This window comes from Oryza brachyantha, chromosome 7 (assembly GCF_000231095.2).
Source record: "Oryza brachyantha chromosome 7, ObraRS2, whole genome shotgun sequence".
Taxonomy (NCBI): Eukaryota; Viridiplantae; Streptophyta; class Magnoliopsida; order Poales; family Poaceae; genus Oryza; species Oryza brachyantha.
This window is the reverse complement of record NC_023169.2, coordinates 14,138,907-14,156,716: the sequence shown is the minus strand read 5'-3', so window position 1 is coordinate 14,156,716 and position 17,810 is coordinate 14,138,907. Positions and strand designations below refer to the sequence as shown.

The window sequence follows — 17,810 nt, the reverse complement described above, 5'->3', positions numbered from 1 at the left end:
TTCAACTTTAATTTTAGCTCAACCTGCACCAAACATTTAGTTAAATAGATCCAATCCACTCTAGCAGAATGGATGTGCCAATTTGGTACGTATAAACTTGGACCTAAAATTTTAAAACTCGCGTTCACACTATAAAAAAATTATTAAATTTGACTGGAATGTAGTAGGATGATTTATTATGTATAAGAGCAATTTTATGCAAATTTTGATCAATTTCTATATGTGGATCTCACATATGTTTATTCTCTTATCCATTAGCTACCTAATTAAATGATCAATTTGCCCTTCACGGGTCAAATCCATTTATAACCTAAAATCACCTAGCCAAATCCAATCCATTTGTCTCTATAACCCAATCCAATCCAGATCATTTGAAGTAACAATCCATTTGCACACAACCAAAGACAATCCAAATTAAAACCCAATACATTTAATCTATTTTCATACAACGCATTAGCAACCCTAGTTGTACTTCCACAACCCTACAATTGCCAGATCATAAAACGGACGGTTCGGATTTGCCAACAACGCACTGAAGTGGCGAAGCCGTGCCCACCTCACCATCCTTGCACTTGACCCCGCTTCGTGCGGCGTGCCTGCTCGCCTCTTTTCTCCTTGCCATCCTCTCATACACATAGCCAACTCACCCTCAATCCATCGATGGTGCACCAACCGCTGCTCTTCCCACTTATGCGGCTGCATTTATCAAAAAGGATGTCAAGAGCACTCTATCTAGCGCCCCAAGCCTCCTCACCGACAGATCCGTGCTGATACCAAATCGGTTGATCTGATGTGCTGATCACACATGAAGGCTTGAGAGATCTGTTTAACCCTGCAACTGAGAGATCTGTGTAGGTCATAAATCTTGATGAGATATAAGCATGCTAGTTAGTTTAACCTTGCAACTGACAAGATGAATAACAAAAAGAAACCGATCTACTATCGAGCCGATGAATAATTGAAAACCCAACCGATTAGATGTTGATGTAACAACGATTAGTTGATAGGTTGAACAATCTAATGTTGAAGAATTGGATCAGCTGAAAAGCCAATTCAAATAGACTCAAATAGTTAAGTAAACAACGAATCATTTGCTACAATTGGCTAAAATCAACTTATTCATAATCTTTATAAGCCGATGCAACACTTAGATAACTTATCAGCTAAAACCCTGATAAAACAATGATTAATGCCTACTGGCTTAAATAAATATAACTTTCAACCACAACTCTATAGGTCAAACTTAACCGATGCAACATAAGGTTGGTAACTGCTTGATAGATTTAAGCGAGCCGATACGATAATATGTCACTAACCAATTAGTGGTCAGATAAGATCGACTAACCCTCCGATGAAACATTAGCATGAACCTATCGGCTTAGTAAGATTTAGATTATCAAAAGCAATCAATTAGGTCAAACATAATCAATGCAACACATGATTGTATATGATAATTTGATGTCAATGAGCTGATAAATCTGTCTAATGCGATGGATATAACAAATCTATTAAAAGTATCATTGTGATTGTAGAGACATACCAGCTAGGACAATAGATCAAACCTAACCGAGATAGTTCTGACTAAACCAATGTGTCTCTAAAAACAATGATATTAAAGATAGAATTGAAATATCAGGTAGGCACATATACCAACCAAATCAGACCAATCGAGATCGAAGCGACACAACGTTGAACAACACCAATGTAGTTGATACAATTGCTAGGGCTGGGCCGGCGAAATTTAGGGCTTATCCTTTGCCTGGAGATTAAAGTCGATGACCCCATATTAGGTGCTAAGTTCCGCCAGTGATAAAAACATCAGAAAAGAGGTGACGATACACTAAGAGTAATTGTATTGATATGTGAGATAAATTTTAGGGTTATAAAAGTATGGTGATTATACCCCCTTCCCGAAGCAAATATGGGCACCCTTTTATCGCCACACTATTGAATGCCTCCATCCCACCCGATCTGCATTCTCGATTCCTACCTAGTACCTACTATTACCTTAGAAATGACGATAAGAGGCTGGCAACGATAATGAGGTACCAACAATATGTGATGCCTGCAACTGGGTGAGGTGAGGTGGTGTGACAAGCAACAGACAACGCTCACAGCTCTGCTGTGGAAGGCTGGACACACGATCAAAATGACAGCTGGCTAAGGATGACCAGTGTACCAATTAAGCAATGAGGTGATATGCATCTTGGAGCACAACCTGCGCAGCAACAGCTCCACCCCTAGCACATCGGCTCTGTCCGGCTCCATCATATGTAGATTTGCTTATTGGAGCTAATATATTGGGTAAGTGTGAATTACAGTCTAATGTTTTTGCCGAGAGCAAGTAAAGCAATTTAGAAACTGTAAATTTCAGAGGAGAATTGTAATACTGGCTCTTGATTCTGATTTTTTAATCATTATCATATAGTCATGTCGTATGAAGCTTGATATTTTGTTGCACTTGCTTTGATCTCTTCATGACTACAACTGCAATGCAAACAACTGGTTCAGTCTCTTTCAGTCTCTCAGATTAATAACTCGCAATGGACCAACCATTTGACCAACCGTGTGTTGATAACTGATTAAAAACCAATAGTTCAAAGCATAGCTAGTGGAAAAGAAATTGTATCGGTTGAGAGCTCATATTTGAATTATTTGAAAAAAATTGCCCAAAAATAGAGGAAAATTTGATATAAACTCCATGTTATTAAAACTAGGTTAAAATATAAGCGAGGTAGCAAATTAAGGGTCAATATGCAATAACAAGCAAAGCTATACATGTCATTTTGCCAAGCACCTAGCATTGTTAAACTGACCGTCCAAAACAAGGACAAATGGTTGTTTCATTTCATATAATAAACAAGGGGAAAATTGCAAACCTTGGAATACAGGAACAATGACAATTGTATATAAAAACTATGACAATAACACAATTGCCCCTTACATTTATTAAGGTGCGTTTTAGACCCATCTATATATGTTGTCCTAATTTCTTCAAACTAAATACTTTAAGATCTATTAGTTGTCAAAATTTAAAAATTTGACTTCAATCTTATTCAAAATGACATGAATTATGGAATTGGAGGCAGCACATAGGACAAAACAGAAATGTAATGTCCTGCAAGCCTGTGACAATTCAAATGTTTTTCTATCTTTTGGTTGTTCCATGCCTCCATGGTGACGAGCTGATGAGGGATTAGTTTCAAAAGCATACTTTATTTTAGTATTGTATTGGACTCAAAACTTACATGAACCGTGGGAGTGATAAGATACTCCAACAAAAAATGAAAGAGGAAAACACGGAGGAGGGTTGGTCGTAGCCCCGCGAGTGGTTACAATCTATAGAGGCCATTCATTCTGCATGTGTGTGCTTCCACCTGCCTCCTTCTCAAGTGTCATTGTGGTCACTCATTCATATCAGGCTTGGTGGGGGTGGCCGTGCATGCGTATCTGGTGGGATTTTTTGTGTCATTTTCACCCACTACTCCATCACCATCATTGTCAGCGTGAAGTAAGCTCCTGAGCCCTTCGAGGAGAGGATAGGAACACATGCGCCAAGATGGTAGGGCGCTATGAAGACAACCCCTTCGAGGAGGAGGATGTGAACCCTTTCTCGGTGATGAACCAATCCTCTCTCTCTCCCGTACTTTTCCATGTTATCATTGGGCGCAACGGTTCTAGTTTTCATTCCATTCTATATGTGTATTGTTTGTATACGAGAGGATAGGCGAGGTGTTAGTTTGTTCATGTTTGGATCCGACTGTCTGCCATAGATCTAAGGAAAATGCTTTGAGTCAGATGCCCAATGCACCATGAAATATCAGCCCCCCGCTCCAAACATTTTTCTCTCAACCCCCACCTCTTGTTGTTCTACATGCTCGTGTGACGATGCGCATGTGTAGTATCCCTATTGTAGGCTAGCAATCGTGAGAAGGCAAATTTTGTGGTACCGGTACGCGCATGTAATAACACTTTATTTACCTAGTTTAAAATAACATTTCTTTTAAATCATCTAGGTGATTAATGATCCGATTATACTGTTATACTTGTTGTAATTAAGTCTTTAGAACAAGATGTCATAAAATTGTATTCTGATGAAAAAAATACGGTTTACCTATTAAAACCCGATGTTTCACATGTGATAAGAGAATGTTTTAACTAGAATTCAACTCTATTGCACATTTGTCTTTGTGTTGTAATGTGTATTTTAATGTGTACACGTTATTGCTGTGAGGTTTAGAGTTTCATATTGTTTCACTCATTTATTTCAAAATGTTGCATGCAGTATTATTTGGATGTTTCATGAAATATTTTGTGTTATTTCAATAGTTGTTTCATGCACATTATAAAAATATTTTGACACAATCAAGTGTTGCAAATACATATTTTTTGTTTCATGTGATTTTTTCAATGTTTCACTCGTTGGAACTCAATGTCTTAGACAGCGGCTTATCGGTGCTGTCATTGACATTTTATGAAATGAGTTGAAACACTTGAAATGGTTATAAAACAATTTCCCACAAGTGGCATATCCATTGATGTTTTTAATACACTTGTTGAAATATAAATATTTTTATCAAAATATAATGATATGAGATTTTCTTTTTGGTTGCAATGAGTGCAATGGTGTAATCGGATTACAGATTGGATAAGTGAATTTGAAGAAAAAAAGTTTTTAAGATTGATACATGCATTCCTATGTGAGTATGCATGGGTTTGGAGGGTGAATGACTGCACACACAGTGCTATATATGGACTAAGAAAGAGAACTAGCTCAAGCTATGGGCATTGAGTTAGTTAGAAGCAAGGATAGCTGTTCCACATATGCAATATAGGGTTACCCAAGTTTTTGCTATCTATCAGTTGTCAATCACGTAGTTGTGTCGCAGATCTATGTGGAATGGATGAATTGGTGGCTATTTTTATTTTTTATTTCTCGTAGTACTGCATCACGACATTGATTGATGAGATTCTTTATGGTGTTCTGATGATAATAACTTGATGCCTAAACACTACTTTATATGGCCACATATGAATTTATTTTCATGGTTTCTCTGTAGGAACAAGCACGTGGTAAGCCTGGAGGGCAGCCTAGTTATGGCAGTGGTGCGTTCTACATGCCGGTAAGCTGTTGGTTTTCAGTTGTTCTATTCTTCTCATTTGGATTGTTGTTGTGTGGGTTGATTACTTAAATTTGCCCACCAATATTGGTTTGTTAAATACCCACAACTGTATAATTTGTACTTCAATGCAAATCTAGAATACCAGGAATGTACATTCTATGGCGAACTCACGACTCTCGCCCCTCCCTCCTGAACCAGCAACTTTTGGTGTAATGGTGGATATCTCTCTTGACTCTTCAAAGGTTTGTATGAACACATAGTGTATTTTTTATTTGAATTATAGCTACAATGAAAACAATTTTCACCACAACCGATCCTTTGTAATACAACTTTATTGAAGAGTACATAATATCACTTTTTACTATTGTGTGTTCTATGGATACTCAGGACTTGAAGAATAGGGAAAAAGAGCTACAAGCTAGGGAAGCTGAATTGAACAAGAGGGAGAAGGTACATTGTACACATATACAATTGTATCACTAATTAATTGTGTTCATTACAATGGGTCATCAACATAGTTTGTTGGAGGATTATGCTATTCGGTCTTTATTCTTTCAAAAAAATACTAGGCATAAATGCAAAGTATCCATAATCATGCATTTATAATTCACTACTCGTTTCATTACTAAATAAGATTTTTTTTACCTGCAAATTGAATTCCGTGTTTTACTTTGGAATAATTATAATGATCCATGAAACCATGTTAGTTTATGACTGTTATATCATTATCTTTATTATGTTGATCAGGAGTTAAAGAGGAGAGAAGAGGCTGCAACACGAGGTAAATGGTTATTATTTTTACTTCATCAATGATTTAGTAGAAGCAATGATGGTTCTTAATCTTGGCTTTGTTTACTCTTAAGGGGGCAAAACTAAGCATATGTGAGATTTCTAGTGTTATTTGTTTCACAAAATATTTTTATATGACGATATATTATAAATTATGATATACGAAGTAATATGGACATGTGGTAATGCTCTATTCAGACATTCATACCTTAGTCTTCATGTTTATGTGGCTGATAATATGTTGGTTGATTATGTTTGAAAACACAATGGAACTAATTAGAGTTTCACAACACAATTGCAGTTGCTGAACATCAGTTACACTAATGTTTCAAAAGATGATATACGTGTATGCTTCGTGCTAAAGCTGTAAATAGTTGTTGTCCATTTTCAGTTAATAAGGTGTTCACATGAAGAATAATATGATTTATTTTATATAGTTTTTCATGATTCTTAAATTTATGTCTCTAAATTAGTTTGACACTTTTACAGCTGGTATTGTCATAGAGGAGAAAAACTGGCCTCCTTTTATGCCACTCATCCATCATGATATTACCAATGAGATACCGAGTCACCTTCAAAGAACACAATATGTTGCATTTGCATCATTTATTGGTATACTTCTAATGTCATACTCCCAAAATATTGTTGCTATTGCACTCTGGTAATGTTGTAACTGCACATGAGATATGCATTTTCTTTTTATGAAAGAAATTTTCTTCTTTCAAATATTTCAAAATTCTTTCCCACGGGATATGGAAAAACTATAAAATTGGCATAAAGATTCATCCAAAGTCCTTTGCAATGTTTTTGGTTGTATGTTGTTTGATGATTTAGAAATTTAGTTATAGTTATGTGAATATGCTATGGGTTGATATGATTAATGAATAACCTATTGTATGTCCGTCTTACAAAGATTACAAGATATGATAATAAAAATTCTAAAACAATAGAAGACACTTTTGAGATTTTTTGTTATTGATATTTGAGCTATGCCTTTTTATTTTTCAAGTTCTTTGAAGAGAAAAATAACATTTCAATTATATATCTATTTCATTATAGAAATGAAAAGTTGCCTTGAGAAACTTTGTTCTTGAATTATTTCTCTATCATGTTGCACTATAAGTAAAATAAATAAATCTTTCTTTGGTGTTGAGTAGGATTAGTTTGTTGTCTCTCCTGGAACATCATTGCAGTTACTTCAGCTTGGATCAAGGGGGAAGGTATACTTAAGATAATCAGAGTTGCTTGTATATCCACCAGATTCTAGAAGGTTTTATCCATTAAGAATGTTCTTTCCATTTTCAGGTGTGAAGATATGGCTATTGGCAATCATCTACTTTATCGCTGGAGTTCCCGGTTCATATGTATTATGGTATCGCCCTCTATACCATGCTATGAGGTATATAATATTAAGGCAACCATATTGTTTTTATCTCTATCGCATTGTGCTATTTTTGTGTATGTGTAAGTAACATTTGCTGCACATTTGTTTTGTAGGACCGATAGTGCCTTGAAGTTTGGATTGTTCTTCTTGCTTTACCCGGTACTTTTGAGTTTTATATTCTTCAATAAAAACACCATTATTATGTGAGAGATATATATTCAAGATATTTTAAATGTGTGGGAATATAATGCTTGATTTTAATGTCCGTACAGTTCCATATTCTTTTCTGTGTATTTTCTGCTGTGGCTCCTCCTATTGTCTTTGAGGGAAAATCATTAGCGTAAGTTATCCTCTCTTTTTAATTCCGTTAATGAGATTATGGTGACTCAAACTCAAACAATGATTCCTTATTAGTTGCATGACTTGTGTACCACTTCATTGCACATTTTCAGATGTTAGGACCACTTAGGCCACGTTCGGTGAGGGGTTGGTAAGTTAACTTACCCGATGCGAAAAACGTACTAATAGATTAGTACATGATTAATTAATTATTAATTATTAAAAAAATAAAATAGATTAGTGTGATTTTTTAAAACAACTGTCCTATAGAAAATTTTTACAAAAATACACTGTTTAGCAGTTCGGAAAGCATGCGTACGGGAAATGAGAGAGATAAGTTAACTAATGGCTGGGAACGAACGCAACCTTAGTTGAGCTTTTAAGTTATGAAGTGATAGACTACTCATCTTAAAAACGACTCAAATATATATGATTTGAAGCTCTTGTGATTGAATGTATTATTCAACTATATTGTGTAGCGAGGAGTTTTTGTGTGAAGGTTACTCTGGTTTCCTTCAAACTTGCATGAAATAATTGCTATATTATACTCTTACAGAGGAATTTTGCCAGCAATAGATCTCATCAGCACAAATGCTTTGGTGGGGGTAAGTCAAGTCCTTATTATTAAGAATCGTAAGTGTTGAGTAAGTTTGTTTATACTTGTGTTAGATATTTTGTTCCAAAAGGAAACCAACAGACCTTTCGATGGTTGGTTGATGAAAAAAGTATGCTTTCAATTAGGTTAGTCAAGTAATTGCTGTAGTCTTTCTTTGTAGATCTTCTACTTTGTTGGATTTGGGTTGTTCTGTCTCGAATCGTTGCTAAGCATTTGGGTTATCCAGGTCAGTCTTTCTACGAGTAACGAATCAGGTTTCATGAAATTAACTTGAATCAATCTATCTGAGTTGTTTTGGCATTATGTATGCAGCAAGTGTACATGTACTTCCGAGGAAGTGGAAAAGCTGCAGAAATGAAACGTGATGCGACAAGGGGTGCTATGCATGTAGCTTTTTAACTATGAAAAAAGATGATAGGTCTAATTCATATCTCTCGTGGATAGATTATGGTACAAAAAACTTATATATTTCCTTGGTTGTTGATTACAATTTTGAATTGTTAGTATGTTACAAGTGACATTGTATGAGTTTTGTCATTATAGAGCTTGTGCAGTTGTTACCACTCTTAGTGTTGTACCATCCTTGTTTGTGTGAGCTTAAAGTATCTAGTTTATCTACCGGCTCGAACTCGAATTTGATTGCCTTCCATACTTCACAAGCTACAGATAGTTCAGGACTCCAATTGCAAGCTGATCAGATAATTTCATTACCTTCACGAGCAAGATCGCGCCCTTCGTTACGAGCTTGTACATAGGCTTCTAAAGCCACCCGATTAGCTGCTGCACCAGGTGTATTATCCCAAGGATGTCCTAAAGTTCCTCCACCAAATTGCAATACAGAATCATCTCCAAAGATTTCGGTCGGAGCTGGCATATGCCAAACATGACCAATAAATGATGATAGCCGCGAAAACAAATCTATAATAACCATGAAAGATGAAACTACCATGTCTTAAGAAATAGATCTTGATTAACTAGGAAAATTATGTGATTACAATTCATTACCTTTTTCAATGAAGCATACCAACGACCAACCTCAAGCCTATATTGGAGCCTATTCGCCTGAAATTCTAGACATAGGCCCAACATAGAGAGTCTAAAACATTGTGGCACCTCCACATGGATCATGGACATCTCCACAAGTGTTGATAATGATGAAATTGTCTTACCTAGAATGATGTATATACTCAAATATGTGATATAATATGTCATCTTTGGTAAGCAGAAGAACATCATTAGAGATAGTCAGTTGATGCCAATAAGTCTTAAGAAAGTTTATATATCATTGATTTATAGTATTAAATTATCCATCATATTCGTTTTTGACATAAAATTACTATATTAATCAAGTTAGATTGGAGTTTGTCATTGTTCAATAATTTTCCATTGATGTAACAATGGGTTTGTCAATTATTCTACGATGTGTCATTGGACCATGATTTTTTTTAAATAGCCTTATATATACATGTAAGTTTAACGATTGATTGTACCCTTATTTATATATAGATATATAGACACACATGAAGTTTGAGTACATACTTCAATGATTACATACTATGTTGCATATAGCAAATACATTATCTTTGACGAACAAAAATCTTCAAAGATACACACAAGCTTCCTAATCATGTAAAAAGGTTACACACAAACTGAATATTCTTTTGAAATTTCGAAGTGTATAAATCAATCGGTAATTTTGCAATTATTTAATAGTATTTTGGGTATTAAAAGTATATTTAGTCTAATCATAAATTATAGAACGATCGACGAAACTTACTGACATATACTGTTATAAAAAATAATAAATATCAATGGACAAATTGTTTAAAAATTAACACTATCCATGCCAAATCGATTAATTAAGGCAAACTCAGTACTATCTAAACATATTTGATCGAAAAAAAATATATATGTGTAACGTTGCTAGCCCGCGTAACTTACGCGCGACGCCACGCTAAAAGAATACGTAAGTACTACAGAACAATCCGCCTGATCCCTCCTTCCAGAACGTGGATTATTCAGACCATGACGAATTTTTAGCCAACTTCATGACCATGACGTCAGCCGATCCTGGTGTTGTCCCGGCCAAAGACGAGCGTGGTGGCCCAGTTGACCGCCACGTAGAACCTGTTCCTCCAGCTCACGACGCGCGTCAGGTAGGCGGAGCGCCACATGAGCCAGCTGACGAAGCCGGCCATGGACACCCCGCTGGCGTCCTTGTTCTCCCTCAGGTCCACCAGCGCCTTGTACCTCCCCACCGACGCCATGCTCCCGACGTGCTTGTACACGAACGGCTCGCCGAGCTCGGCCCTCCCGGCGCAGTGCGCCTTGCCGCCGCCCTGCGCCGCGACACTCGACAGCACCCGCGCCAGGTACTTGCCCTCCCGCTCCGCCACCTGCGCCAGCGCCGGCAGCACGGGCCGCCCTGTCCCCTCCAGGAACCCCGCGCAGTCGCCCAGCGCGAACACGTCGTCCGCCGACGGCACGCGGAGCCACCCGTCCACGCCGATCCTCCCGCCGGGGGACTTGGGGAAGGGCAGCGACCTCACGAACTCCGACGGGCCGACGCCCGTGGACCAGACGAGGAGCCCGTACGGCACGCGGCTCCCGTCGCTCAGCTCGATCTCCGTCGGCCTCACCTCCTTCACCACGCCGCGCACCAGGTTCACGCCGTACTGCAAACAACGAACGATTCAGCGTCTAGGCTTCACGGTTGATCGCCATTGTTGTTAATGGAGGTAAAGGTTCACAGCTGCTTAGTACCTTGGAGAGGTGGTCCGTGGCGTACTGGCGCAACCCGACGTCGAAGGACGAGAGGATCTCGTTCGCCTCGATGAGGGTGACCTTGACGTAATCCTTGACGTGAGTATATCTCTCCCGCACGTCGCGGGTGATGAAGTCGCTCAGCTCGCCGCTGAACTCCACCCCAGTAGGGCCACCGCCGACGACGACGCAGTGCAGGAGACGCTGCTTCTCTTCCTCCGACAAGCCTACACAACATGATCACCAAAGGATCAGGAACTGATCATCGAACTTTCGTCATGGGCGAGGACACGAGGTAGAGCACAAATGGTGTGGTTGCGCACCGGGATTCTCGGAGAGCATGAGGTTGGTGAGCAGCTTGCGGCGGATCTCCTGCGCGTGGCTGACCTCGCGGAGGAAGATGGCGTTCTCGGCGACGCCCTTGATGCCGAAGGTGAGCGGCTCGGAGCCGCTGGCGATCACCAGCTTGTCGTACGCCACCTTGAAGTTGTACGGGTTGGCGGGCAGCCCGTCGCTGTCCGCCGCCGTGCAGTACACCTCGTGCCGCCGCGTGTCGATGCCGGAGCAGGAGGCGAGGAAGAAGTAGGAGCCCGGGCGGGTGGCGAGCGCCGACTGGATGCGGCTGACGGGCTCGACGACGGACCGGAACTCCAGCGTGCCGACGCACGTCGACGCCAGCAGCGGCGTGAACACCATGTGGTTCCGCGGCGAGATGCACACCACGTCGTAGGCGCGCGTGTCCACGTCCTTGAGGAACCGGCACGCCGCCCACCCGGTCCCGAGCACCACCACGCGTGGTTTCTCCCCGGGACGCGTCGGCCCGAGGTCCGGCACCGCCGCCGACTCGTCGGCGTCCGAGCACTCCGTCGTCGCCGTCGCCGCGGGGCGCAGCGCGGGGGGCGTCGTGCTGATCCCCCTGCCCGGCTGGAGCCGCCCGGCAGCGACGGCGGCCGCGGCGTACTTGTCAGCAAGCCCCGCTAACGCGAGGCTGTGGAGTTGGGACGACGACGCCGGAGCGCGCTGGCCCAGCACCGCCGCATTCCGCAGCGCGTACGCCGCCGGAGTGGCGGCCGCGCTGCCCTCGGCAGCAATCCTCGACAGGGACTGCGTGAGCTGCGAGCCCCTCGCAATCCTCGATAACGCCATTTGCTTCGCACTTCGCACACAAGAAGCCAAACAGTAACAGAATCACCACAAGAACCTGCAAGCTAATTTTCAAAAGAGGAATCAATCTCAATCCCACATAACTGATGGCAACAACAGCACGAGGAATACACACATATTTATAACAACATGATACACGAATGAGACCTGGCTGCGCTTTCCCTTAGAAAATAGGGTCCAGTGAGAAAAGAGAACTACTAGAAGCACATCGATGTTGACCAATATCCCCAAGAAATTTGGAGCCATCGAACTCTCTGAATTTATCACGCCATACAGTACGTGGCTGGACCCTAATTCCTCTCCAAGAAAGCTGGCGGAGGATATGGGAATCGGAACCTTCTCTCCAAGATCGGCATGAGCACGCCACGACGTCAAGGTATACGCACGGCGCACGACGCGGTTAGCGTATGATTCTTTGAATCCGCCATGAATAAATTAAACGCCTCCGGGGATATTCCTGTTTGGCGGACTCGTCATCGTCGCCGTCGTCGAAACAGAGAAAACGGGATCGCGGGAAGCGAACGGCGTCGAAAAGAAGATGCTGATGCCAAGGATGTACGCTCGCTGCCGCCTGCGCCTGCGCCGCCGGCCGGCCGGTCGCTGCCGCCTCGAAGACTTCGTGCGCGCGCGATCCCGATTCGCCCTCGAATCGCATTGAAGAGAAACCACAGTTTCTTTGCGAGGTGCGTAACCCACCCAGACCCGGTGGAAAAGATAAAAAAGAACGAGAAAATGACAAGAAATTACCGGCCGTGTCCAAGATTCACCACGAATGCGACGGGAGCTGCACCGTCACCGCGCGACGATCGCTTTCACCGGAGGAGACCAATAGCAATAGCAGGGAGGAAGAAGAGGGGTTCCTCTCTTTTTTTTTTCTTCAATTAAAATTCTTTATTGCTGTTCGTGTGAAAGGGGAAGCTTAACCGGAAAGATCTGTTTCTTTCTTTCTATACTCGCGAGCCTCCCCGGCTTGCCGGAAGATCTCACGGCCGCGGCTTGTGCTGCAAGAAGAAGAAATCGCACGTCCACGGCATGGGCCGGATGGGCCTGATTTTTTTTCTGTTAAACACATGCCTAATATATAGGAGGCTGGTGGAGAACATGTATAAGATTTTATCATCCAACAGAATTTGATCGATGAAATTAAACTTTTCAAACATTTAATCATTAGGTAGACTTTTTTTTTTATGGGAGGATTCTCCATCTCCATTCGGGATGAGACATTGCCCTATGATTTTGGCATCAGGCCAACTATAGAGTAGAGATTTTTTTGTGATAGAATAAGTTATAAAATAGATGATACTAATTTATATCATCGTTATCGGGTATCATCTATCATTAGCTTCACATGGTGAGGCAGCGTGTATCATTGAAGCCGCGTGGAGGGGTGACGGAGTGCGGGGAGACACATGCTGAAGTGCGAAGCCAGTGGAGGGGAGCAGTGTGAGCAAAAGATCAGAGCCAGTGGCAAAGCAGCATGGGGAAAGCTGGCACTGTTGCGCAATGCAACGCTGAGGCGGAGATGGAGCAGCGTGGAGGAGCGGCACCAGCATCAAAAGCAACATAAAGACTCCCGCTCGGACATAAATCTATTCCGTATACTTTCTTAGAGCAAGTTAAATAATATAGCCAACTACTAGCTCCAATTCATCTATAACTAATCTAATAGCCAATTCATATAATAATTAACTACAAAACATATACTAACATGTCTCACCTGTCATACACACACTGCGCTGGCTATAAATCTATAGCCTACTCTACTCTCTCCTCTCTTATTTCACTAAAATATGTTTACAGCCGTCTTATAGCCTGCTATTGTACCTGCTCTTATTTGGTATCCAGGTGTTTCACCGGAAAGTTGTTTGATCGGACGGTGAAGGTTGTTTTGCTTCATCTTTCAACGTTTGCTACTATGTTTGTTTAGCCACCAAAATCTAAATTTAGAAATGTGACTAAATTTAGGTTGACTTTAAATTTGTACTTATAAATTCCTTTTTGTTGTTTTGTTTATTTTGTATAACTTATCAACGGTATCTCAATCAATAGAGTCTTCATTCGCTACATCACTCAAGGTAGAGGTAGTCATTCAGTTTTACCAAAGATTAAAAGTGAGAAGAAAAAATTACAATGTCTTTTAATAAATAAGCAATGGGTAAGGATGGAAGGATAAATACCTAAATGAACATAAAAATGGAAAGAATTTTGAAGGAGAAGTAATTGATAGCATAACTAATACTGTAAATGTGAAGGTTGTCAAAAATATTTATATTACAATACACTATTCAAATCCTACAAATACCAATATTTTGAAACATCGGGTATATATTGTAAAAAAACTCGGTTTTGTTTATTCGGCTAGGTCTTTCTCATGACTGAAATATGTGAGTTTTAGGAGATAAAAGCATCAACAAAATCTCGGAAAAATTTAGTGCTTTCTCTTTTTCACGACATGTTTTGGCAATCAAAACGCACAGGATAATAGCAAACATTATATAATTCCTCAATTCATCAATATAGCATGAAACCTAGCAATTCTGACTTCCAACTTGACACCAAATCACCAACATTATGCCACCTGGATCTCTTTCCTTTTCGGCTATCCAGGGGTGATGACCGAACTACCAGTAATTTTGGGGGGGATCCTATGGCTTTTCCAGATTTGCTAACAAAAAATAATTTATAAATAAAAAATTATATATGTGTTGTTGGTGATCTAAAAACCAAAGTTGAAAAATAAAATACAATAAAAAACTTTAAAATCAACTTCAAAAGTTGAAAATCTAAATTTTGGCATACGACTATTGGCCAAAATTTCCCCATTAGCTCCGAGAAATTAGGTTGGATTGGATGCTTCTGTTCTTAGAGTTTGCTCCTTATTCTTTGCATTTTCAACCTGTACAAACGAAAGGGCTGCATTCCATGGCGAAATTTATCTCGAGGCTAAACTAAGTCAAACTATCAAACCAAGGATTATGTGAGCTAATCACAGTTTAAACGACAGTGTGCAGTAGCCTTATCATTTTCCTTTTGCTTATACTTATAAACCAAAATTTGAATTTTCAACAATAAATTTAGAGTGGATTTTAGGGTTTTTTTTCATCTTAGTTTGTTTTATAGACTTGACTTTTAGATAACCAAGAATGTATACAAAATTTGTGTTCATAAAATATATTTTATTTGCAATATATCATTTTATTTTTTTCTAAATAAACCAGACAATCATCCCAAATGTGCAATTGTTCATTTGTTCATCAGCACAAAAAACTTTAGGGACAGATAACGCTGACGTCTGAAACTCGGTCACTGCAGCGGCTTGAACACCTGAGAGTGCGGCGAGACGACGGACTCCTGCACCATCATCTTGGGGTCGCTGGGGTCGCGAGCCCACTTCACCTCGCTCATGTTGGGCGTCTCGACGAACAGCATCGTGAACTCGCCCACCTTCTCCGTGCGGCCGCGCCGGCCGGCGCGCAGCGCGAGGCTGTTGCCCCTGTGGTACGAGAAGATGCCGCCCGTCAGACGCACGATGTCGCCGGGCTCGAACGCGTCGCACTCGGCGCCCCACAGCAGGAAGTGCACTGCCGCCGTCTCGTCGGCCACGAGCGCCAGGCACGTCTCCTCCCTAGCCTCGCCGCGGCCGTGCGCCGGCGCCCTGGCCGCCTTGTCGAGGACGATGAACGTTGTGTTCACGGTGTTCATGGCCGCCGGGACGAGGTCCTTGAGCTGCACCGTACTGCCGCCGCCGCCGCCGCTGCTTCCACCGGGCGTGTCGGGCTGCAATCAATCGGGTGTTCTCGGTGAAGCGTGTGTTGACGTTGGCCTGGCATTCCATCGAACAGCTTGAGGTCGTCCCAAGCTTGACGGAAGTTGCCAGCACCTCAACGCACCAAAAACCACCAAATCCAATTGTGAAGGCACATGGAAGGAGACAATGTGCTTACCCCTTTGTGCGCCATCGCCGCCATGGCCGACGCTCGTCTGACGGGGGAGCGGCGCCCAAGTGTGTTAACAACCTTCTTCAATAATCTCAATCACCAAGTCAAGGAACAACCAACCAAAACAACATGAGAAGATGTATGTGGATATGCAGAGGATGCAGGTAGCTAGAGGCGATTGTTAAATTTTCCAGACAAACAGCGTATTTACAAATAAAAAATATTTTGTAAATAAAAATTTTATATACGAGTTCTTAACCATCTAAAAATCAAGATCAAAATATTTATAAATATAAAATAATTTATAAATAAAAATTTTATGTACAAGTTCTTAACAATCTAAAAGTCAAGATTGAAAAATAAACCACGATGAAATAAACCAAAAGTTTACAGTTTAAAATTCAATTAGATGAGTACGTACAATAATTCAGAGGCGGACCCAGGCTAGCGGAGATGTACATGGAGCGTATTCAACAAATCGCAATATTACAATCCGCGTCCGGGACCGGGATATTCTGGGCGGAAATTTTGGAATTTTTAATTTTATTTATTAAATTATTTACCATTTTAATTTTTTGATTCAAAAAATCACAGAAATAGCCTCCTGCCGTCCTCCTAAAGGACGGAATACTAACGTGGCGCACGGCGCGGCGTCGGGGAGGAACGGTCGTTAGGGCCAGAGACGGATTTTTGCACCAAACCCCCTTCCGCCCTTACGGAGGGCGGGAAGGGGGTAAGTGCAAAATTCGCACGGTCGGCCGACGTGCCTGCGGGGGGAAGGGGCCTTGCCATTTTGCAGGCGGCCCCTTCATACACCGCTCGTTATAACAGCGACGACATTCACACACCACCCGAACAAACAAGCTTATCGTCAATTCCTTGTTTACCATGAGAGAGACTCCGTTCGTTGAGCATCTTCAGTGGCGAAAGGATCCTTTCGCCGGCCGTATGCCACCATGGTGTGATCGTCCATTCTGTTATTGTGATGACGGGTGCATCCTAATGGCCTCGATGCACGGTGAAAGTCCAGAGAGGAGGTTCTTCAGATATGCGAACTTGACTCAGGTATGGTTGACCACAACACATATCCCAACGTTTGTCATAAGTACCTACCTTCTAAATCGTTTTCCAAAATTTGGATTTTCCAGTACCAAAACCCAGTATGTAGATTCATTCAATGGGTTGATAGAGAGAATCTCACCCGCAATGACTCACGCCCCTATCCACGAAGTGAACATATATCCGACTACCGCAGAAGGAAGGCTGAACACAAACGACGTATAGCGGCTGAGAATCGTGATTGGTGGGTCGATCCCAACGGACTACCAACGTGGAGGGAACGTCCCGAATGTAACTGCGGTTAACGTTTGCCAGGTTGTAAGATCTATTTCATGGCGAACTCTCGGCCAACGATGCTTCGTTTGCCCTTGCATTGTCGACAACGATCTCGTTGTAAGTACCATTTCTTCTATATATATATATATTGTCAGACGTTCTAGTTTATAGATTAACATTATTCTTATTTTCACGCAGGAAGAACAAAGACAATGTAACTTCTTACAGTGGATAGATACAGAGAGAATTTCTGTCGCAGGTTCATCAATTACGCAACCAGAAACCCCCTCACAACTCCTTCAAGCAGGGATGGAGGACGTACGGCGTGTAGAAGCCGCTACCCTTGATTGGAGGAATAA

General features: G+C 41.4%; 3 protein-coding genes across 8 annotated transcripts; 1 reads left to right on the top strand and 2 right to left on the bottom strand.

Moving 5' to 3' along the window:
- Window positions 1-3,463: 3,463 nt before the first annotated feature.
- Window positions 3,464-8,822, top strand: LOC102703880 (putative secretory carrier-associated membrane protein 1). 5 transcript variants are annotated; one of them, XM_015839422.1, is made up of 13 exons: window positions 3,464-3,616; window positions 5,061-5,123; window positions 5,261-5,365; window positions 5,511-5,573; window positions 5,871-5,904; window positions 6,402-6,524; window positions 7,070-7,132; window positions 7,218-7,311; window positions 7,410-7,455; window positions 7,569-7,636; window positions 8,192-8,268; window positions 8,412-8,477; window positions 8,564-8,822. In XM_015839422.1, exons 1-13 carry the CDS (start codon window positions 3,560-3,562, stop codon window positions 8,614-8,616), a joined length of 912 nt encoding a protein of 303 aa, XP_015694908.1. In that variant the 5' UTR covers window positions 3,464-3,559; the 3' UTR covers window positions 8,617-8,822. The 5 variants fall into 5 exon arrangements, with proteins under 5 accessions (XP_015694908.1, XP_015694909.1, XP_006657843.1 ...); XM_015839423.2 differs by having other exon boundaries at window positions 8,399-8,477; window positions 8,564-8,650; XM_006657780.3 differs by having other exon boundaries at window positions 3,466-3,616; window positions 8,192-8,240.
- Window positions 8,823-10,024: 1,202 nt separating this feature from the next.
- LOC102703595 (internal alternative NAD(P)H-ubiquinone oxidoreductase A1, mitochondrial-like) lies at window positions 10,025-13,143 on the bottom strand. Of its 2 annotated transcripts, none has more exons than XM_006657779.3 (4): window positions 12,926-13,143; window positions 11,338-12,222; window positions 11,015-11,241; window positions 10,025-10,926 (listed from the first exon to the last, which is right to left on the bottom strand). In XM_006657779.3, the coding sequence occupies exons 2-4, from the start codon at window positions 12,158-12,160 to the stop codon at window positions 10,312-10,314; spliced, it is 1,665 nt and encodes a 554-aa protein (XP_006657842.2). In that variant the 5' UTR covers window positions 12,161-12,222; window positions 12,926-13,143; the 3' UTR covers window positions 10,025-10,311. The 2 variants fall into 2 exon arrangements, with proteins under 2 accessions (XP_006657842.2, XP_015694961.2); XM_015839475.2 differs by having other exon boundaries at window positions 11,338-12,215.
- Window positions 13,144-15,348: 2,205 nt separating this feature from the next.
- LOC102719975 (SOSS complex subunit B homolog) lies at window positions 15,349-16,246 on the bottom strand. Its single transcript, XM_006658635.2, has 2 exons — window positions 16,123-16,246; window positions 15,349-15,955 (listed from the first exon to the last, which is right to left on the bottom strand). The coding sequence occupies exons 1-2, from the start codon at window positions 16,144-16,146 to the stop codon at window positions 15,482-15,484; spliced, it is 498 nt and encodes a 165-aa protein (XP_006658698.1). The 5' UTR covers window positions 16,147-16,246; the 3' UTR covers window positions 15,349-15,481.
- Between the last annotated feature and the right edge of the window lie 1,564 nt (window positions 16,247-17,810).

Excerpts from the sequence above, each read along its gene's own strand:
- LOC102703880 (XM_006657780.3), top strand. The coding sequence starts at position 3,560 with ATGGTAGGGCGCTATGAAGACAACCCCTTCGAGGAGGAGGATGTGAAC. Across the intron at positions 6,525-7,069 it reads TGCATTTGCATCATTTATTG|GATTAGTTTGTTGTCTCTCC; the intron begins GTATACTTCTAA and ends GGTGTTGAGTAG. Across the intron at positions 7,133-7,217 it reads AGCTTGGATCAAGGGGGAAG|GTGTGAAGATATGGCTATTG; the intron begins GTATACTTAAGA and ends TTCCATTTTCAG.
- LOC102719975 (XM_006658635.2), bottom strand. The coding sequence starts at position 16,146 with ATGGCGGCGATGGCGCACAAAGGG. Across the intron at positions 15,956-16,122 it reads CGGCGATGGCGCACAAAGGG|CCCGACACGCCCGGTGGAAG; the intron begins GTAAGCACATTG and ends GATTGATTGCAG.
- LOC102703595 (XM_006657779.3), bottom strand. The coding sequence starts at position 12,160 with ATGGCGTTATCGAGGATTGCGAGGGGCTCGCAGCTCACGCAGTCCCTG. Across the intron at positions 11,242-11,337 it reads CATGCTCTCCGAGAATCCCG|GCTTGTCGGAGGAAGAGAAG; the intron begins GTGCGCAACCAC and ends CATGTTGTGTAG. Across the intron at positions 10,927-11,014 it reads CCACGGACCACCTCTCCAAG|TACGGCGTGAACCTGGTGCG; the intron begins GTACTAAGCAGC and ends CGTTGTTTGCAG.